Source organism: Trichoderma citrinoviride, assembly GCF_003025115.1.
Source record: "Trichoderma citrinoviride strain TUCIM 6016 unplaced genomic scaffold BBK36scaffold_20, whole genome shotgun sequence".
NCBI classification, from domain to species: Eukaryota; Fungi; Ascomycota; class Sordariomycetes; order Hypocreales; family Hypocreaceae; genus Trichoderma; species Trichoderma citrinoviride.
The window spans coordinates 139,086-157,083 of NW_020194728.1; the positions used below are offsets into that span (position 1 = coordinate 139,086).

Genomic DNA, 17,998 nt, shown 5'->3' on the forward strand with positions numbered 1-17,998 from the left:
AGAGTTGGAAAAGGGGGTTGGGGGAGACAAGGGGAAAAGAGTCGGGAGAAGGAAAGAGAGGGCGGGTATGGCTGATATGAAAAAGAACGAAGAAATGGAATCTCACCCAGTCAATCTCGTCTCCAGAGTCCGACTTGAGGACAATGGCGGTGATGAGGCCGGGCCCCTTGGCGGCCTGGACCTGGACGCTGACTTTGCCGAAGAGGAGGTACTTGGTGCTCGTCAGGGTGGGCGCCTGGCCGTCCTGCCAGATGGTGAAGGCGGCGCCCTTGCCGTCGGTGTTGTTGAGGGCGAGCTGGCGCTTGTCGTGGGCGGTGGAGGAGTCGGCGGTCCAGAAGGAGGTGAAGTGGTCGTCGTCCCAGGAGGTGCGCGTGAAGTCGAAGGAGGTTTCTGTGGCGAAGGCGAGATCGGGGGGGCAGTCTTTCACATGGAAAAGTTAGCTTTTTGGCGGTCTAAAAGACTTGGTTGCTTGGATGGTGTGTAGATGATTTACGGGCGTCTTTCTTGAGGGGGTCGCAGTTTGAGAGGTCTTTGAGGCTGGCTAGCACGGGGAGGGCAAGGGGGATGGTCAGGAGGAGGAGGAGGAGGTGAAACATGTTTGAGCCTTTTGGAGGTGGGATTGCTGGGAATTGGATGGTTTTCGCTGTTCAGGAGTTGCCTGGAGTGACGGAAGCAAGGTCTCAAATCTCGTCAATGCAAGAGGAAGAGCGTAAAGATGATTCTATTTGGGTTTTATACTCCAGGAGATATACGCAAAACGGCTGGTTGCCTCCACGCCGGCTCCTTGTTTTTTTTTGACAAGCTTCTTCTCTCGGCAGTATGATGGCGTACATGTAGCAGTGAATCACCTGGCACAGCATGGTTGGTGAGATGAAGCACAACTGGCGGCATGGGTATGATGACAGGGGCGAGAAGCAAGGGGAAAGGGTCTGCTGGCCGTTGACTTTGAGATGGGAGGCGGGCGCTTCATAATGGCGATATTGTGGTTGATGCACGAGAGTGTGATGGTGTAACTGGGATCTCGTTGATGGCCTGCAAGATTGAGGCGATATAATTTCACGGCCTGAATGGATGAAGATAATTGCCGACTTGCACGATAAGTCGATGTTGGATGGCATTGCAGCCTCCGCAGGCCATCTTGCCAACATACCTATGCAAACATCATGATGCTGGACCAAAAATCTGTTCCGACATATAAAGAAGGGACTGTGACACGAGACGCTGTTTTGGAAGTGTCTGACAGGTGACATCAAACAACCGTTGAAGCTACTACTGTAACCTTTGGCACTCGTGAGCTCTCGGCTGCGGAGCGAACGGATGAGCTTCCACGCGACGAGCTGTGATCCCGTCTCTTATATGGCTGGGGGGCGGGTTGTAGACGGCGTTTGCTGATCGAAGACGAGGAGTGTGGGATGAATTTAATCCTTTTGGACAGCGTTGAAGCAAGGGGGAGATGTCGGGTCGATTTCCTCTGCGGGCATCCGTATACGGAAACACAAGGGCAGTGAAAGAAGAATACATGTATATTCGCTACACAACCGGGAAGCTAAACAACATTGAAATCGATATACAATTAGTCAAAATAGAGTGAATGCAATCATCATTTCTCATTAGTTCATCCTGAGCCCCTTTCTTAGCACGTATCCAGCATGCTGCTCAGCGCCGTCTTCTCGGCGCTCGTGACGGTCAGACTGTAGAAGCTCTTGACGTCGATCCACGACTTGGCGTAGGTGCAGTAGAAGCTGGTCAGCGGGGGCTTCCACTGGTCGGGGCTGCGGTCGCCCTTGGAGCGGTTGGCGCTCGCGGAGACGGCCCAGAGCTGCGGGCGGGAGACGTCGTTGGCGAGGGCTTCGCGTTGGGCGGTGGTCCAGGATGAGGCGCCGGACTGGGTACAAAGTTAGTTTGTGTATTTAGTCCGTGTGATGAGAGGAGGGGTAACTTGTAGAGGCCGGGGATATATCATGTGAAGTAGGGGGCGTATGTACGATGCATAATGAAGCGGTTGATAAGGATGTCGAAGATGATGACAGCAGAGATGAGCAGCTTAAGGGGCAATCATAGGGCAAACGATGTAAGAGGAAGAAAGGGGCGTAGAGAGATGGAGACCATAGAGAAGATGGACGGGGAACTCACAATCCAGGCATTCTTCAGAGGCACCATGTGGTCAATGTCCAAGCTGGACGCATTCGTGAAGCTGGCATTGTCATAAGGGCTGATCCAGCTCCCGGACTGGGCCTCGCAGGCGTTGTTGACCTGGACTCCCTCGCCATCTCGCTTCAACACATATTCTCTGTTTGTTTTTTCACAATCTCTTCGTCAGCCTCTTACGCCATTTGCTTCTTATAAACACCTGAGAAAGCCCTGGACATACCGAGCATTGCAGTTCCCGGAGATGGCGTCCCAGGTAGGAAACAAGTCGCGGGAGTATCCCGTGCCGGAACCAGCGACGGCGACTGTGAGGCCGGCGAGCTGGGTCCTTGCGCTGTCTTCGGAGGGGATCCCGGGCTATCACGGTTCTAAGGTTCAGTTCATCTGATGCGTAGAGATATGGAGTGCCATCTGTGAAGATGCCGTGTTGGGAGGTTACGTACCGGTGTGGGTAGAGGGGCCGGAGCGGCGAGGACCGCGATGGCCGAAGCGAGGGCGATGGAGAGGGACAGCTTCATGATGGCCTATTTACAATGAAAGGGTACGGCAATCTTTGTACAATGAAGCAGCGATAATGTCGAGACCGGGATATGCTATCAAGCCCTTTTCTGCTCTATCCCCTCAGCAGCAAGAACTTCTCCGAGTCAAGCGCAACCAGAGGGCAACATGCATCCTTATATATTTCGTTTGAATCCCATGATTGAGTTCACATCTCACCTCCTACTAATGCATACCGAGGTCTATGCAAAGTCTCCTCTTCGCTGCGCCGTCTTGGCTCCATCACATAATATGTCTCAAAGCTGTGCGACTCACGCGCAATAAGCCGCATGAGAACACTATCACGTCCGCTCTCCCCTCATGACCCAATGCCGAGAAGAAACACCCGCCGCATCCGCCCAATAGCAGTACTTGCATGGATAAGAAAGAGGGAGGGAAGGACACGGGAGACGTAGTATCATATCCTATGTACTTTATCATCCTAAGCATGGTTCATATCGCTGTTAGCAACGCACAGTATACCCCATTCGACGCAAACTCCGCTGGGTTTACAGTGAACTCCCTCGTCTATTCAGCTGATAAACCCCACCAAGGACGAAAGAGAGAGAAAGATAAAAAGAAGAGCCACATCAGGCTGATTGATAGCCAATGCCGCCACAACGTGTTGATAGAGGCATCTCCACAGCTTGTCGCTTGAGCATTTCCTCTTCGGGCAGGTTGGCGATTTGGCTCAGCTTTGGGCCCCCTCTTTTTAGATTTAGGGTGGGAGGGGACGGGATCTACAGGCGGGGATCGGAGCCACTAAGGTAAGGATTGATGGGCTTAGGGGTCCCCTTAAACTCCCGAGATCTCTGGAAGTAAGAGAGGAGGCTTTCTTTTTGTGGTTCTGTAAGAGAAGCTGAGGAGATGGTGAGTTTTTTAGGGATGAGCATAGATGCTGAAGAAGTGAGCTTTGCATGACTACAAGATGGTAAGCAATGCTATGTTGATTCACGAGAAGCTGTAGCGAGAAACGAGAAACACAGTGGACGATGGAAGTCGCCGGTTTCCGGAGCAGGCTCTTGAGAAGAAATAAGGTTGCATATTCGGTCGACCGTTTGGGCCAAGAAGCCCGGACTTGTAAATCAACTGAAACTGATAGAAAGATATAGAGGGCTAAAAGGTAATCTACCCAAGGTAGTAGCTTCATAAAACCGGAGCCAAGATGCATGGGTATATAAAGACGAAAAGGAAAAGAGAAAATAGAAGAAGAGCACTGAAGATTCCATATCCGAGTGAATGCAAACTGTGATAGAACGCCAAAGATGAACCATTTCCACCTCGCCCGAATTTTCGAATGTAAAACAAAAACTTGTGATGGTAGCAACTTTTCCAGCGCCGTTCCAACCGAACCTTTGTCGTTGTGCATATCGATTACTGGATGGCCTCAATCTCAAAATGATAGAGACCCACGCAGTGTAGCAGACCCTGCCTTGCCCAGCAGAGAGTGAAAGAAAGAAGAGCAAAGGGATGGAAACGAACTCTCATTCCCGGGAAAGTATTTTGGTAAGAATCTTCCGCCACTGCTTTTTCACGCTTGGTTGATTGATATCCTCTGGAGCATGTCCTTCCATGAGTTCGTCCCAATAAGCCTTCACATCGTATAAGTAGAGCTTCAATTCTGGGCAGTCTCTTTTCGTCCGAATATCCTTGAGTGCTTGCAGAGGTGTCTGGCCACGGGCATTCTTGTGATTGGGAATCGCACCTAGCCAAAGAACCTCAATTGCATCGTCTCTCGCTTGACGGTCCTTATATTTCGGGTTATTGTCCAACCTGTGTATAATGCAATGTAGGAGCCCATTCCCCTCCTTATCAATGTAGCTGCCATCAAAACCATCCATGTCAAGAGCGAGATGGAACCATTTATAGTTGCTTCCACTGTCGAGGAGAACTTTCGATGCAAATCTCTCGGCAATCGTGGTTCTTGGGAAGTGCTCCTTCAACTGCTTAAATAGGGCCTCATCTCTGCCGAGAACGACTTCATACACCGAATCAATGGCACCTTGAGAGACATGATCGCGAAACTGTTCCGTATGGCCACTTAATAATTTGCGCAAGCTGGAAGATTGTGACCACTTGACAAACACGGCGTCGGCCTCTTGGGGAACGAGAGGTGCGTGCAGCTTCAGGAGAAGTTGGAGAAACTTTGTCGGCCGTTGACTGTATTTCATGATGCAGGTTCCCAACACAGATCTCCCGCTAGGAAAGGGAATCGTGAGGTCGGCGCCTTTTTCAACGAGTTGGGCAAAGATCTCTGGTAGTCCATTGCTGTTCTTCCCCCTGCATATGACGTCGCAGAGAGCATGGAATATGGTGATTCCTTCATCTGATCTCTCGTTGACGTCGGCCCCATGCTCCAGAAGCAGATCAATCATGGCAGTAACATCTTCAGTTGCAATCTTATGTTCCTCTGCAATTTGGGAAATTGCTTTGATGGTGCAGGTCAATGGTGTCTCCCACGCTCCTTGAGGGCCATCGTTGCCGACTTTCGCCTTGCCAGACTTGATCAGGTGCTCTGTGACATTATTATACCACTGCCGTGCCTGTGCATCCTTTGACGTGAAGCGGAATGCAATGGCTTGAGTGAGTAGAGTTCTTCCGAATTGATTCAAGGCCTCAACATTGGCACCGTTGGCAATGAGCATTTGGAGAGCCTTCCCGTTGCGTTGGCGCAGTGCCAAAAATAGAGGCGTTGATCCTTGTTGAATTGGAACGTCGATGAGCGCAGCAAACCTCTCAAAGTATGATTGCTTGGCATCGTATGTAGTCTTTGCGCTGGGATTCGCGGAAAGCATGTGTAGAATATTGATGGTACCTGGATCATGTGCAGCTGCCCTTGGATTGTTGATCGGGACCGAAAGCACAGGCGAGGCGCCAAATCGCAACAACAGTTGAATCATGTCTTCATTTTGGTAGACGAACGGAACAAGCAGTGGTCGCCACAGACTACGGTCAGTAGCGTGCCATATCGTGGAAACTGCCGGCTCTGTTGTTGGAAACCTGCCCTGAAATCCCGGCGACTCAGGTCTGGAAAATGCCCGCCCCAGAGCATTTACGTTGGCGCCGAGCTCCAAGAGTTTCTGAGCTCCTGCGATGTTCCCTCTGGCAGTGGCAAGATGGAGAGGCGCGGCCTTGTATGATGGAGCCTCGCCGTAGCTGTGCATGCAATCCACGTCTCCGCCATATTCTTTGGCGAGGTCCAAGATTTTGATGATGGTCTTCTCCGTAGCTTGAGTGGTGTCCGCTGACGCAGCCCAGATGATGGCACGCGGTGTCTCATCGTCGGCATCCTTTTCGTAGAGAATCGGGGTGACGATCTCGTAGAACAGCTTGGAGACTTGAGCCAAGCGGCCAAGAGTCTCGACAGAGGAGCGTCGAATGATGTCGTACATGAGTTCAGCTGGGAGAATGCTGAGAGGATCCCTGGGGAGCCAAGGAACGTGTTTGCGGTCAAGGAGGGCCATTGCGAAGGTGGCCGTCCAGAAGCGCAGATGTTGAAGAAAGAAGAAAGAAAGGTCAGGAGGAGAAAGAGGCGAGAAGAAATAGGCCGAGAGAGCGAGCTGGTGCCTGAGGAATGGAAGTGCACAAGTAATAAGTGATGCCTGAGGAAGCGAGCAGAAGCCGGAGGAATGAAGGCGCCAGGGTATATATATTGCAACCTGTATGGCCGAGGTCGTGTTGTTGAAACAAGGTCGTAGGCTATGAATCTTTGATCAAGCCCATATCGCCCAGCTGTGGATTTTCTGTTTATTCAGGGACAGTCTGATAGAAGGAGAAGCTGTTAAGCATTACAGCTTGCGCAAGGTAGACGAAGAGTAAAAGTTACCAGTAGACGGACTTTATATCTATCTATAAACTTCCTAAACTGGATGGAGGTAAGAGCATATAGCAAGCTCTACACTTTTACCTCATCCTCAGTATAGACAGCTATCTAGTATCCTAGTAACGCAATGATCATAAGGCTGCTGCTATTGCCAAAGTAGAAGTGAGTATTTCTACGAACCCTGAAGTAAAAGAGAATATTTCTGTTTTCTGGTACTGCTGTTATATCCTTCTAAGCCCTCGCCCAAGCACTGATGCCTTTAACAACATCAGGTAACTCGGCATTAAGTCGTAGGTGCTTCGATAAAATGAGGTGCTCAACCTTGCATATCTATTATCGAGTACTTCTAAATTCAAATTGCCAAAATTCTGGCAGAAGGTCATTATAACAAAGTACATCGTGACCAATCTCATTTCCTATCAGAACAACCTGAAGTTGAACCAAGCGCATGTCACGAACAAAATGCGCTGACTCAGCAAGGATCTGCCGCCAACGACGCCAAGCGCCTCCCGCTGGGACAAACTGCCGTCACTGCTCAGCCCTCGAGCGGCTTCCAAGCTTTCCAACAAACGAGGCTGCGTCAGCCGACGACGACTTTCAGCAACGAACGCGCAACTCGGATCGCCACCGGACACGCAACCAGTTCCAACGCCCCCTTGTCTTCGTCCTCTGCCCGAGGCTGGCCTGCTAAAAAGCCAGCTGCAGCCGCCTGTCCAGCCCTCGATGCCCTGGCCAGCCCATCATCCGCACCACCAGAGACTCACAGGGCAGACCAGAGGCGGCCGCGGCTCTGCAGCTCCTCTCCGCGCTCCCTCATCTCTGTAACGATTCCCTCGACCGCCAGCAGCTTCAATAGCCAGCATTACAGAGCACGGCATCGGGCGCGGCGTTTCGCATCTTGGGCCAGCCTCTCCCGCTACCCCTCCATCTTCGATAACCTGCGATTACTGGCGTCATCCACGCAAACGCCTCTTCGTCTCGACCAGCCCGTCACGTTCCACCCACGTCGCACACACCATACACAATGGGAGCAAGATACGATCTGAGGTCGCAAGACCCTGAACCTCTCGCTTATGCCGCGCTGCCGGGCACGCAATCCGGCTTTGTGCCAACCAACCCGACGCCAATGAAGTCTGCCCTGGTTGGGCGGGATGTGATCGGTATGCCCCTCCTGGTGTACGCTGACCTCGATTCCACTTACTGACGGCGCGAATAGGATGCCACCCGAGCCGCTGGATATACGAGCTGATCAATAATAATTTCACTGTCTGCGACCTCTTCCAGCGAGCCCGGAATGCCAATCTAGATAGCCACTACAACTGGGAGCACCCTCACCAGCTAGTCATCAATGGAAACCAGTCCTACTCAACTGCGTCATCCAAAGTTCTGTCCGCCATCTGCCTGGACTGCCACTTCCACTTCATGTTCCGGGTCGAGTGGGAACGCGAGCAGGAAGACTTCTCGTGCCATCACAGCCAGAGCCAGTGGCCCCTCGGTGACACACAATTTCCCTGGCATCATCTGGCTTGGGCCTGCTCAGAGGATGAGAAGCGCATCACACAGGAGCGGTCAAAGTACTATCCACTGCTGGCTCGCGAGTTTTTCGTCTGCACCGCCGCGCCATGCACGGTGCAGATTACACTCGAGGTGTCCGAACCGCGGATGCCTTCATCCTGGGTGAAACTCCTGCTGGACCACGAGACAATCCTTCAACAGCTCAAGGCTGCGAGGGAAGACGAGCCCGCGCGGTATGAAAGTGCGACAGATGACTGGATCTATCAGGCACCGTCAAACCTCAACACCTATCTTAAAAACCTTCTGGAAGCCACACCTGATTCGGCTAGGAGCATATCAAAGAGAAACAAGCGGTTTTATGTATTGTTCGGCCCACGTTGCTTCCACATATTCCGGGAGCTTGAGTTCAAGGAGGTGGTAGACATGCAGGATGGGGTCGACGAGGGTTCCTTCACGCCAACAGCTCCGCCACCAGCCGAAGGCCCGTCGAAGAGCACGGAAATTAACACCTATCGCGCCTATCTCGAAGACGTGCGTTCCGAAGTGCAGAATCTCATCTTCAAGTCTGGCCACACGGCAGAAAGCCCTACATTCTGCATCGCCGCCCTGCATAATCATTTGGGCTGTGCGGAAGTCCCTCGTGTCAGCGAGAATGCGCTGGTGAATCTGGAGCGGTACAAGCTCATGGGAGTCTTACCGACCCAGTCCATAGAGATTGTGGTGAATGCCTATAAGAGACAATGGGATCTGCTCCCCTCTCGGCGAAGAGATCTGGTCGAAGCATTAATGGCCATTGCGAATGATACAAACGACGATCTCTTATCCGACTATGCCATCACCCAGTCGTCCGTCTTTGAGAGCCAGCTCCAGAGGCACAGCGGAGACGACGATGACGGGCTTGTCGCTCAGGCACTGGAGTACTTTTCGCTGAGCCCGCCAAACACCCACAGCGCAGACGCCATACTTCAGGCATTTAGGGAGAAGATAGCGCGAGACCCCTTTGATGCGAGCACCGCCAGGAGCATGCTCCTTTTAATTGCCAGGTCTTCGAAGGATGATTCCTACCAGATGAAACTTGTCTTGGAAGCTGACTCCAAAATGACACTGGAGACTTGCAAGGTAGTCCTTGGCTTAAAGACCCTAGATGGACCCTGGGAAGACATGGTTCGCGCCACCAAAGAGTTGGTAAGTTGGCCAGTCTACATACCTTGGATACTCGGGGGATGAGCACCGACTTCTCCCCAACCATCCCTTGACATGCAGACGTGTACTAACGTCAGCAACTTCTTAGCTAAACAACGCCTCCTCGAGCGAAGCCAAGGCTACATATCTCGACGCTTTGGACTCCATTGCCGAGCACACAGCTTCACCGTCACTCAAGCAGGCGGTATTGGAACTTCGCAATGAATTTAACCTCGGCATTTCTGGGTCCGACGGTACCGTCTCTAGCGATCCCAGGGCGACCAACTTGGACCTTCCCGTAGGGCTGCACAACATCGGCAACACTTGCTACTTGAACAGTCTACTCCAGTATCTCTTTACCGTGAAACCTATCCGAGACATTGTCTTCAACTATGACAGCTTGCGGCTAGGTTTGGACGATGAGAGCATACGAGAACGCCGGCTCGGTGGCAACAAGATGCAAATGGACCGCGGAGAAGCCGTTGTCGCGCAAGCCTGTAAGTGCTGCACATCCCCAAGAGATATAGCTGCGTCTGAATGATACGTGGAAGAGGACAACCACTGACACAATTGTTAGTTGCCGAAGAAATGGCTACTCTGTTTGAGACTCTTCGTACTTCTGACCGAACCGCTACCCGGCCGTCTCAGAGACTGGCAAACGCAGTTCTGCTGTCAACACATACGCTACTGTCCAGTCCCAAACAGCCTTCGGAGACGCCCACTGCTCCCAATCCTCCGCCGTTGCCTGCGCGTCCATCCCCTGCTCCCCCAACGAATAGCTACGATGATGTCAACATGGTCAACGTCTCCGTTCAGGCTGTCTCGGACTCACTTGAGACTCAAAGTAGCTCTAGCACGCAGACTCTGGTCAACCAGGATGATGCACGGTCTGATCACTCCTATGAGAAAGTGGAGACTATCGTAGAAGAAGCAAGCCAGCCTGTCCAGGTCGCTACGGGAGGCTCGGGCGATGATATCTCGATGGTGGAAGCACCGCTGGACGACAAGAAACCAACTGTACTTATGGATCTGGACGAGTCCAAGGACACGCCCATCAGCGCAGGGCAAGTTAATCACGATGTCGACATGACTGATGCGGAGAAGCCTGAGACGGTGGACCAGAAAGTCCTCAACGCGCTTGAACATCAGAAGAGGTCTTCGGGAACTGACCAGCAGGATGTTGAGGAAGTCATGGGAAGCATTCTCAATCGTCTCCAAGCAGCAATTCGCCCAACATCGGTTGATCCCGAAACGGGCATTCAGCTGGAGAAGATCATGGAGACTTTCTTTGTGACTACGGTCAACTACACCAAGAAATTCGACGAACAGGAGTATCAACATGAGATTAGCTTTGATCGGTCCATCACGGCGTTCCCAGCCACCGAAGGCCCTTGCTCACTGTACGACGCCCTGGGAAGGAATTTCGACCAGCAGATTTTGGAAGACAGCAAACTTTCGCGATACACTGCCATCAAGACACTGCCGCCTGTGCTTCACATTCTGATACAGCGCTCGCAGTCCATGGGCAACAAGAATGGCAACCCGGTTGTGATCCCCGAAACACTGTACCTGGACCGTTTCATGGACGCCCCTCACGATTCGCCCATCTTCCGCCAAAGGGTGCAGGACTGGATAACAGCGGAACGGATTGGTGACCTGAAGTCTCAACGATCCAAAGTCGTGACCAACCCTAGATACATGACATTCCTCCAGACGTACGAGAGCGGGGATGGAACGACGGAGGATCCGACGAATGAAGCCCCGATGGGAGCTGAGGAGCCGCCGAAGCAAGAAGAGCCTTTGGAGAACTGGGACTTTGATGGGCCTGTAGAAGATGACTTTTTGCTCGTCACAGCAGAAAACACCAAGAAAGCGGCTGCGTCCGGAGAATCAGTCACCAAGTTGGAAAATATCCAGAAAACGCACGCCACAGTGCTCGAAATGATGGAAAAGGAACTGAGCGAGCGGCAAGAGACGCTAGAGAAAAGCCTGAACAGCCAGAAGCAAATTGCGTACCGGCTTCACGCCGTCATTTGCCATCGCGGCCACTTAATGTCGGGTCACTACTGGGTCTGGATCCACGACTTCGAGGCCAATGTTTGGAGGTGGTACAACGATGCGGACGTGAAGGAGAATAAAGACACGGCAGAGGTGCTGCGGACTTTAAGCACGAGCGGGGAGCCGTATTACCTTTGCTATGTTCGCGACGAAGACAAGGAACAATACGTCAGTATTCCCAAGAGGGAAGTTCCCAAGGAGAAAGCAGCAGACAAGCAACAAGACGGGGAAGACGGGAGCAAAGTGGAGGAGGAAGCGCCAGCCAATGAAGCTGAGGCGACGGCGCCGTTGGCGGTAGCGGACAAGGACGGTGACGTTGAAGTCAGCGATGCAAGGCCTGAAGATGGCCCAGAAGTCGTTCCGGCAGTGGACGCAGTACCCGAAGAGCCGCGCGAAGAGTCTTAGAAAAGAATTGCTTGGCGTATACAAAGCCGCCTCCGAGAGATGACGGGTGAGAAGAATAGGGGACGCTTCGTCCATAGGCATGATGGTCGAAAATGCGAGAAGCGTTTTCAGGGGGACAAACAACGGAGGGGTTAAGGCACGCGAAATACACGAATGGAGCGAGCGAGGGCAGGAAAGAGCTTGTAATGGCATTGCCTGTTAGCTGGTATTATGACCGGACGATGCCAGGATTGTGGTATTACATGTAGCATTCATGAGGATTATGTATATTACTAGAGAGCAAGGCGTAGAGGGGGTTGTCACATATTCCATCTCTGACCATACGGTTTCAGCATTCACTCGGTTGGATCCTTGACGTGTTGCCTGGCTTGCATGCTTGTTCATTGCTGCTCTTCAATATCCTGGCTGTATGTACTTTTTTTAGACCTCTGACCTACGTGAATCATTGTAAAGGCAACCCCAAATTACCGACCCTTGAAGATGGGCTTCCGCTTATCCTGAAACGCCTTCAAAGCCTCGTTCCTGTCCTCCGTGTTGACAACCCTCTGGTACATCTCATTCTCCTTCTCCTCCCTCGCCCAAGCGACAGCCTGCAAGCCGGCGCGAATGGCGACGGGCCCGCCCTCGCAAATCTCCTGCGCCAGCCTAACGGCCTCGGAGAGCGCGGCCCTGCGGGCAGTCTCCAAGATGTTGCTGCCCTTGGCCCCGTCAGCAGCAGCAGAACCGCCGCTGCTGGCGTCGCGCTCGTCCTCGGGCAGGACCTCGACGAGGCGGTCGGCGATGCCGAGGAAGTACGCCTCGGGGGCGGCGACGCGGCGGCCGGTGAGGACGAGGTCGCGGGCGCGGGAGAGGCCGACGATGGCGGGGAGGCGGTATGTGCCGCCGGCGCCGGGGATGATGCCGAGGCGGGTCTCGGGGAGACCGACGGTGGCGTTTGAGGAGAGGACGCGGAAGTGGGTGGAGAGGGCGAGCTCGAGGCCGCCGCCGAGGGCGAGGGAGGAGATTGCGGAGATTGTGGGGATCTGGAGGTTGGAGATGTCGGTGAGGGTGCCGCGGAGGTTGGCGAGGAATTCGGCGGTTCTGGGAGTTGTCGGTTTAGCAGCTGTGAGGGATGTCGAGAGAGGGAGACGGGGATATAGGATGTAGGGGGGGGAATAGTAGGGCTCATTGTGTTTGAATTGAGAGAGAAAACGCACTCTTCCTGGGTGAATCCGCGCCGCTCCTTCAGGTCAGCGCCAGCGCAGAAGCACGTATCGACGGCGCTGGCCAGGATGAGGGCCCTCGTGGGACCCTTTTCGTCGACTCCCGCGGCGCCGCCGAAGCGCTGCGGCGCGGGAAGCTCCTCGCCGTCGGGCCCGTACTGGCGCTGGACGTCGTGGATCTCGGCGCGCAGGGAGGCCAGCAGGGCCCTCGAGATTGCGTTGCGGGCGTCGGGGCGGTTGAGCTCGAGGATGCGGATGTGGCCGTTGGAGGGCTGGCCGGCCGGGGCCGCGGGGAGGTTGGTGACGCGGATGAGGGGCTCTGCGGTGGAATAGAGGCGGCGGAGGGGGAGGGAGTAATAGTAGGTGGTGGAGGGGGGGAGGCGGATTCGAGGAGGCATTTTTTGTGTGTGGGAATTGTGAGGGGTTTGAGGGGGGGAGGAAGCTGAATTGGAACGAGGTGGGAGGGATTGAAGGGAGGGGGAGAAGATGGGAGGAAGAGGAATGTGATTTGGAGGGTTTTTTTTGGTGTTTTGGAGGTTTTGTTCGGCTTAATGGGTGACGTCGATGCGAATGGGCCGAGCTTGGGTTTTGGTGCGGCTTGTGTCGGAGCTTGAGCTTTGGCAGGGGGGACGGCAGTATGGCTTCTCATTGTATTCGACGCGATCCATCTGATGAGGGTGATTTGATTGATTTATATAAAGTATAGACTCGAATGTCATTATGATTGCGTTGTCTGGCAATTTCCCTCTTCATGTTCCCGTATGTGAGTCCAATAGGTCATTTGCTGAAGCTCATCTCAAGCTGGCCGGGCTGAAGCTCGAGAGTTTCGTGGGGATAGCGGCAGAACCAGCATTGAACATGGCCTCCAAGTATAGCCATTGCAATTGAAAGAAGATTTAATACAGAACGATCAGAGCTGGATCATCGCATCCAATCCAGGTCATCATAATCAGTCCAGGTGGCCGCGTGTCAACTGGGCAGGCCAGAGAATGGAAAAGGGACAGAACTCGCCGTCGTCCACAAAGTTGACTAAAACAGCTTGCCAGTGGACGGCTTAGCAATCACTGCTGCCACAGCATTCCCCCCCAATTCGCAGGCTGGGGCTACTCCAGTATCATCACATGGCAAGATCATAAATCGTGCGCCAAAACCGACCGACGCCAACGAGCTTCATCTCAAAAAGCATACCCCAAACGGACACCATTTCCATCTTTCTCATCTTCTCGGCTATCGCATCAAGCAAATCTGCCCCCTTGCCTCCGAGGCGCTGCTGAATCAGGCCTAGGCTCCCTTTCCCCACAGCGGTCCTGACAGCGGGGAGCGGCAGCGTAAATTGACCGGGACCGAAACCTGCAGCTCAAGCCTCCAAGCGTCTCGTGCGCATTCACTTGCCGACGACGACATCATACCCTCGAGCCTTTAACTCGACTTCGTCCAAACAAAGACATCCCAATCCCGCCTCAACCACACGCAACACCACATTCCCAACCGAGATGCACCCTGATATCCGCCTCATATAATCAACCATCTATTCTTCTGCAATCCTGCAACTCTCCACCATGGCCATCAAAACACCCGCCCTCCTCCTCCCCTCCCTCGTCTCGCCACTCTCCAGCTCGCACCACCTCGTCCTCTATCCCCGACCATCATCATCATCGCCATCATCCTCACAATGCCAGCGCTTCAACAAACGACGATACGCCACCACCTCCTCCTCCTCCCCTTCACCCCCCGACGCAAGGAAATGGTCCGACTCCAGCCCCTCCCCCGAAGAAGCCGCCCACGAATGGCCCAAGTCGCCCCGTCCAACGCCCTACGAAGTCCTCGGCATCTCCAACAAGGCCGCCGCCTACGATAAGCGCCGCTTCTTCCACCTCGTCAAGCTCTACCACCCCGATACCCACGACCACCATCACCACCACCACCACCACAACCACAACCACCATCCTTCATCATCATCATCATCCCCATCATCATCGTCGTCGTCATCGTCATCGTCATCGTCGAAAGCAAGTATAAAGTCCCTCTCGCCCGCCACCCGCCTCGAGCGCTACCGCATGATCGTCGCCGCAAATGAACTCCTCAGCGACCCCCCCAAACGCCGCCTCTACGACGCCCACGGCATCGGCTGGGCCCACGGCGACCAGCCCTCCGCCCTGCGCGACATCGACAGGTCCTGGCGCCACCAGCCCGGCTCCGCCGCCAACAACGCCACCTGGGAGGACTGGGAGCGCTGGCGCGAGGCCCAGCAAGGAGGAGGAGGAGGCAAGCCCGGCGAGCCAGTCTACATGTCGCACGGCGCCTTTGCGTCCATCGTCGTGCTCATGTGCCTCGTCGGGGCCATGGCGCAGACGAACCGCGCGGAGACGACCGGCGCGCAGTATGTCGGCTGGGTGGACCAGCACAGCGCCGAGATTGGGGGCAGGCTGAGGAGGCATGGGTCGGCGGTTGCGGGGCTGAGCAAGGATGAGAGGGTCGACTACTTCCTGCGGGAGCGGGAAAACGTCAACTATCAGTTTGTGCCGAGCAAACACGACGAGACGACTCATCCACCTGGCCCATCCTAATAAGTCAAAGGAGCGAGAGTTCGTGCTCAGTCTCGGGTAAAAAAAGAGGTCAATCATCCAGTGACCAGAACTCCATGTACAATTATAGCGAATGATGTAACGATATCTTCCAATTCTATGAATCCAGTCATCTCTCCCATGATACATACATTATTCCATCGACTTCAAGTCTACTACATACATATTAGGTAACATTATAAACACGCTACATTCATCATGACGGCGTTAGTCATTATCAAACAACTCGTACAATCGTGAAAGAAAAAGGTCATTCAATCTCTGGAACCTGGGACAAGCCGTTCCCTAGGTTCGAAAATTAGCGTCTCCGGCCGAGAGTAGGCTGTTCCCGCAGTCTTCAAGTCCGGCCTGAGCATCTCCTCGGGCCGGAGCGTTTCCTCGTCGTCGTATTCAGATATCAGTCTGTTGTTAATAATATTGTCGATACGCAAGCGCGGCGGGCCAGAATTCAGCCGCTCGCCGTTCTTTGGAGGTCCGGCTAAAGAGTCGTCAGAGCAAGAAGCAGGATAAGCAGTCAACGAGCAAGGACTAGACTTACATATGATGAGATCTATCAGCTTGACAATGACAGGACCCCAACAGGTAATGGCAATGATCTGCCCATACGACCACTTGTTGGCCTCGAAGCTCTTCGCGTTGATGACGGTCACCAGCGAGACCATGTATAAGATATTGACCAAGAAATAAGACACTTCAAGCCCCCTCCAGAAGTAGACGGTGAACTGCTTCCAATGCCGCTGATACTTGTTCTCGGGCCACCGGCCGGGAGTCCAACGGCCAAACCTCAAGTGCCTTGTCAAGTGATGTTTCCGCAGCGTCCAGCTGAGCTGATCAACCACCAGCGCTATGAAGGCGACGCTGTCCAGTGCCAAAAACACAATCTTGTAAAGCAGTGGATGGGGGAAGAAGGTCAAGTGCAGCCCCGCGACACCATGCGTTGCAGCACAATACGTCCGCGGACTTGGATTGTTGCCGCACTCGGGAATGCTGTGCTGCTGCTTGAACAAATCAAAGGTCGCGCCAAAGCTAATCTTTTGCGTCGATGCAACGATGGCCAATAGATACTCTGCGCAGAAGCCTAGAAAGGTATGCCAGTTGCGGATGCCTTCGTTGTGCAGACAGACTTGGACGAGGAACATGGGGAGAACGCCGTTGAGGCTGACGTGGAAGGCGACGGCGCCATTGACAATAATCTCACCCCAGAACGTTCCCTCCTGGGAGTTGATGACGATGGCCAAGATCGAGGCGATCTGCAAGGCGAAGACGAACCAGCACTGGGCTTCCTGGAACTCGACCAGGGTCGTGGCCATAGCCACACTGGTTCGTGACAGGGGAGAGGTGTCTCTCCAGATCAGCGACTGGGCACGGGTGAGGCTGAAGGGCTGCCGCTTCTTCTCGGTACGGCGTGCCCAGATGGTAAATCCCTGGACGGCCAGGTACAGCGATCCCGAGAAGCAAACTTGGAGCACATACGAGATCAGCACCTGCGCCAGCAAAGTTAGTTTTCACAACAAAGAATATGTCTATTCTGGCGAAATGCTCGCTGGTATGGTGGTCTTACTCCAGGCCCGAAGATGTCAGGATCGATATTAGCAGGAATATCTGGGCAGAAAGTATCCATCGCTTGGAACACTTGATCGGCAGTGGAAGAGTCTTTGGAAAGCGCCTTGATCGAGGGATCGCATGGCACGCTTAGCAAGTCAGTCCCACATGCTGCCTGGGCACACGTGATGAACGAGTCAAGAGTAGGCTTGTAATCGAAGTCGGCGAGGCTGCCAGAGCCCATGATGCTGCTAGCATTCTGCTCCGCCTCGGGAGTGATGTAGTAGCTCTGAGTGTCATGAGTCCAGTGGGAAATGGAAGCCAGCGCGATGCAATTATAAAACGTCTCGAGGGAGCCGAAGAAGGTGTCGGTACGGTTGCAGGCCCGAGTGCAGTCCTCGACGCCGTCAATCTCGCAGCCGGTACTGAAGAGCAGGATGCTCTGGTCCCCGTCAATGCTTGCTTGGATCAGGTTTCGGAAGCTGAAGGCATCGTCATCCGACTTTCCGATCGCGGCCAGGTCGCGAAAGGGGAAGAAGTCCAGCGTGCCTCCAATCTCGGGTTCGATGACGACGGTGAGAGGCAACGAAGATACAGTAGCTGCCGCTGGAATCGTGGTGGAAACTACCAACGACGGGGTCAGACTACCGCTAGTCGTACTCATTGCCATGGCTCCTCCGGAAGACCGCGCGTCGGCCCCCGGCGACGATCAAGGAGAGATGCCAAAACCATAAACTAGACGCCCTACCAATGCCTTGGACGAACAAGTCGGCCTGCTTGCCCAGTGTCCTCGCTAGAGTTGCACCAACAGCTTGGAGCCCGCCCGAGTTAGCTAATAGCTTGCAGCGAGAGTCATCGCCCAGCCCGCGATGATACAAGGAAGACGGAGTCGGTGAGGCCGGCAAAGGCGCTGCTGTTTTTTCGGTGCATCTTTATATCATACTGACAAATATTCCCTGAAGCCGGATAAGAAAGTGATTTGCTGTCAACTGTCCAGTAGT

General features: G+C 53.8%; 7 protein-coding genes across 7 annotated transcripts in view; 2 read left to right on the plus strand and 5 right to left on the minus strand.

The window, feature by feature from the left end:
- The window catches only part of BBK36DRAFT_1173006 (glycoside hydrolase family 16 protein), a gene marked incomplete at both ends in the record, with an annotated part of 1,588 nt that extends 992 nt beyond the window's left edge, over positions 1 to 596 (minus strand). The window contains 2 exons of the mRNA XM_024895815.1: positions 107 to 420; positions 494 to 596. Of these exons, the coding sequence (XP_024745260.1) occupies positions 107 to 420; positions 494 to 596 (417 nt within the window). The remainder of the gene's footprint in view (positions 1 to 106; positions 421 to 493) is intronic.
- A 1,037-nt stretch (positions 597 to 1,633) lies between these two features.
- BBK36DRAFT_68771 (hypothetical protein) lies at positions 1,634 to 2,666 on the minus strand (the record flags this gene model as incomplete). Its single annotated transcript, XM_024898523.1, has 4 exons — positions 1,634 to 1,885; positions 2,134 to 2,290; positions 2,372 to 2,505; positions 2,592 to 2,666. 4 exons carry the CDS (start codon positions 2,664 to 2,666, stop codon positions 1,634 to 1,636), a joined length of 618 nt encoding a protein of 205 aa, XP_024745261.1.
- Positions 2,667 to 4,982: 2,316 nt separating this feature from the next.
- Positions 4,983 to 6,149, minus strand: BBK36DRAFT_1130488 (ankyrin; the record flags this gene model as incomplete). Its single annotated transcript, XM_024891848.1, has 2 exons — positions 4,983 to 5,520; positions 5,686 to 6,149. Coding segments are annotated over 2 exons (1,002 nt in total), but the record flags the coding sequence as incomplete, so codon positions are not given.
- A 1,383-nt stretch (positions 6,150 to 7,532) lies between these two features.
- Positions 7,533 to 11,668, plus strand: BBK36DRAFT_152423 (cysteine proteinase; the record flags this gene model as incomplete). The annotated part of the gene is made up of 4 exons (XM_024897602.1): positions 7,533 to 7,668; positions 7,725 to 9,208; positions 9,315 to 9,702; positions 9,783 to 11,668. The coding sequence occupies 4 exons, from the start codon at positions 7,533 to 7,535 to the stop codon at positions 11,666 to 11,668; spliced, it is 3,894 nt and encodes a 1,297-aa protein (XP_024745263.1).
- A 464-nt stretch (positions 11,669 to 12,132) lies between these two features.
- Positions 12,133 to 13,268, minus strand: BBK36DRAFT_1145241 (ClpP/crotonase; the record flags this gene model as incomplete). The annotated part of the gene is made up of 2 exons (XM_024893739.1): positions 12,133 to 12,748; positions 12,865 to 13,268. 2 exons carry the CDS (start codon positions 13,266 to 13,268, stop codon positions 12,133 to 12,135), a joined length of 1,020 nt encoding a protein of 339 aa, XP_024745264.1.
- A 1,055-nt stretch (positions 13,269 to 14,323) lies between these two features.
- Positions 14,324 to 15,696, plus strand: BBK36DRAFT_1136676 (hypothetical protein). Its single transcript, XM_024893064.1, has 2 exons — positions 14,324 to 15,437; positions 15,464 to 15,696. Exon 1 carries the CDS (start codon positions 14,430 to 14,432, stop codon positions 15,435 to 15,437), a length of 1,008 nt encoding a protein of 335 aa, XP_024745265.1. The 5' UTR covers positions 14,324 to 14,429; the 3' UTR covers positions 15,464 to 15,696.
- Positions 15,575 to 17,667, minus strand: BBK36DRAFT_1189783 (hypothetical protein; the record flags this gene model as incomplete). Its single annotated transcript, XM_024896638.1, has 3 exons — positions 15,575 to 15,933; positions 15,994 to 16,939; positions 17,017 to 17,667. 3 exons carry the CDS (start codon positions 17,665 to 17,667, stop codon positions 15,710 to 15,712), a joined length of 1,821 nt encoding a protein of 606 aa, XP_024745266.1. The 3' UTR covers positions 15,575 to 15,709.
- Between the last annotated feature and the right edge of the window lie 331 nt (positions 17,668 to 17,998).

What these genes read in the sequence shown, in the direction of transcription:
- BBK36DRAFT_1136676 (XM_024893064.1), top strand. Translation starts at nt 14,430, where the DNA reads ATGGCCATCAAAACACCCGCCCTCCTCCTCCCCTCCCTCGTCTCGCCA.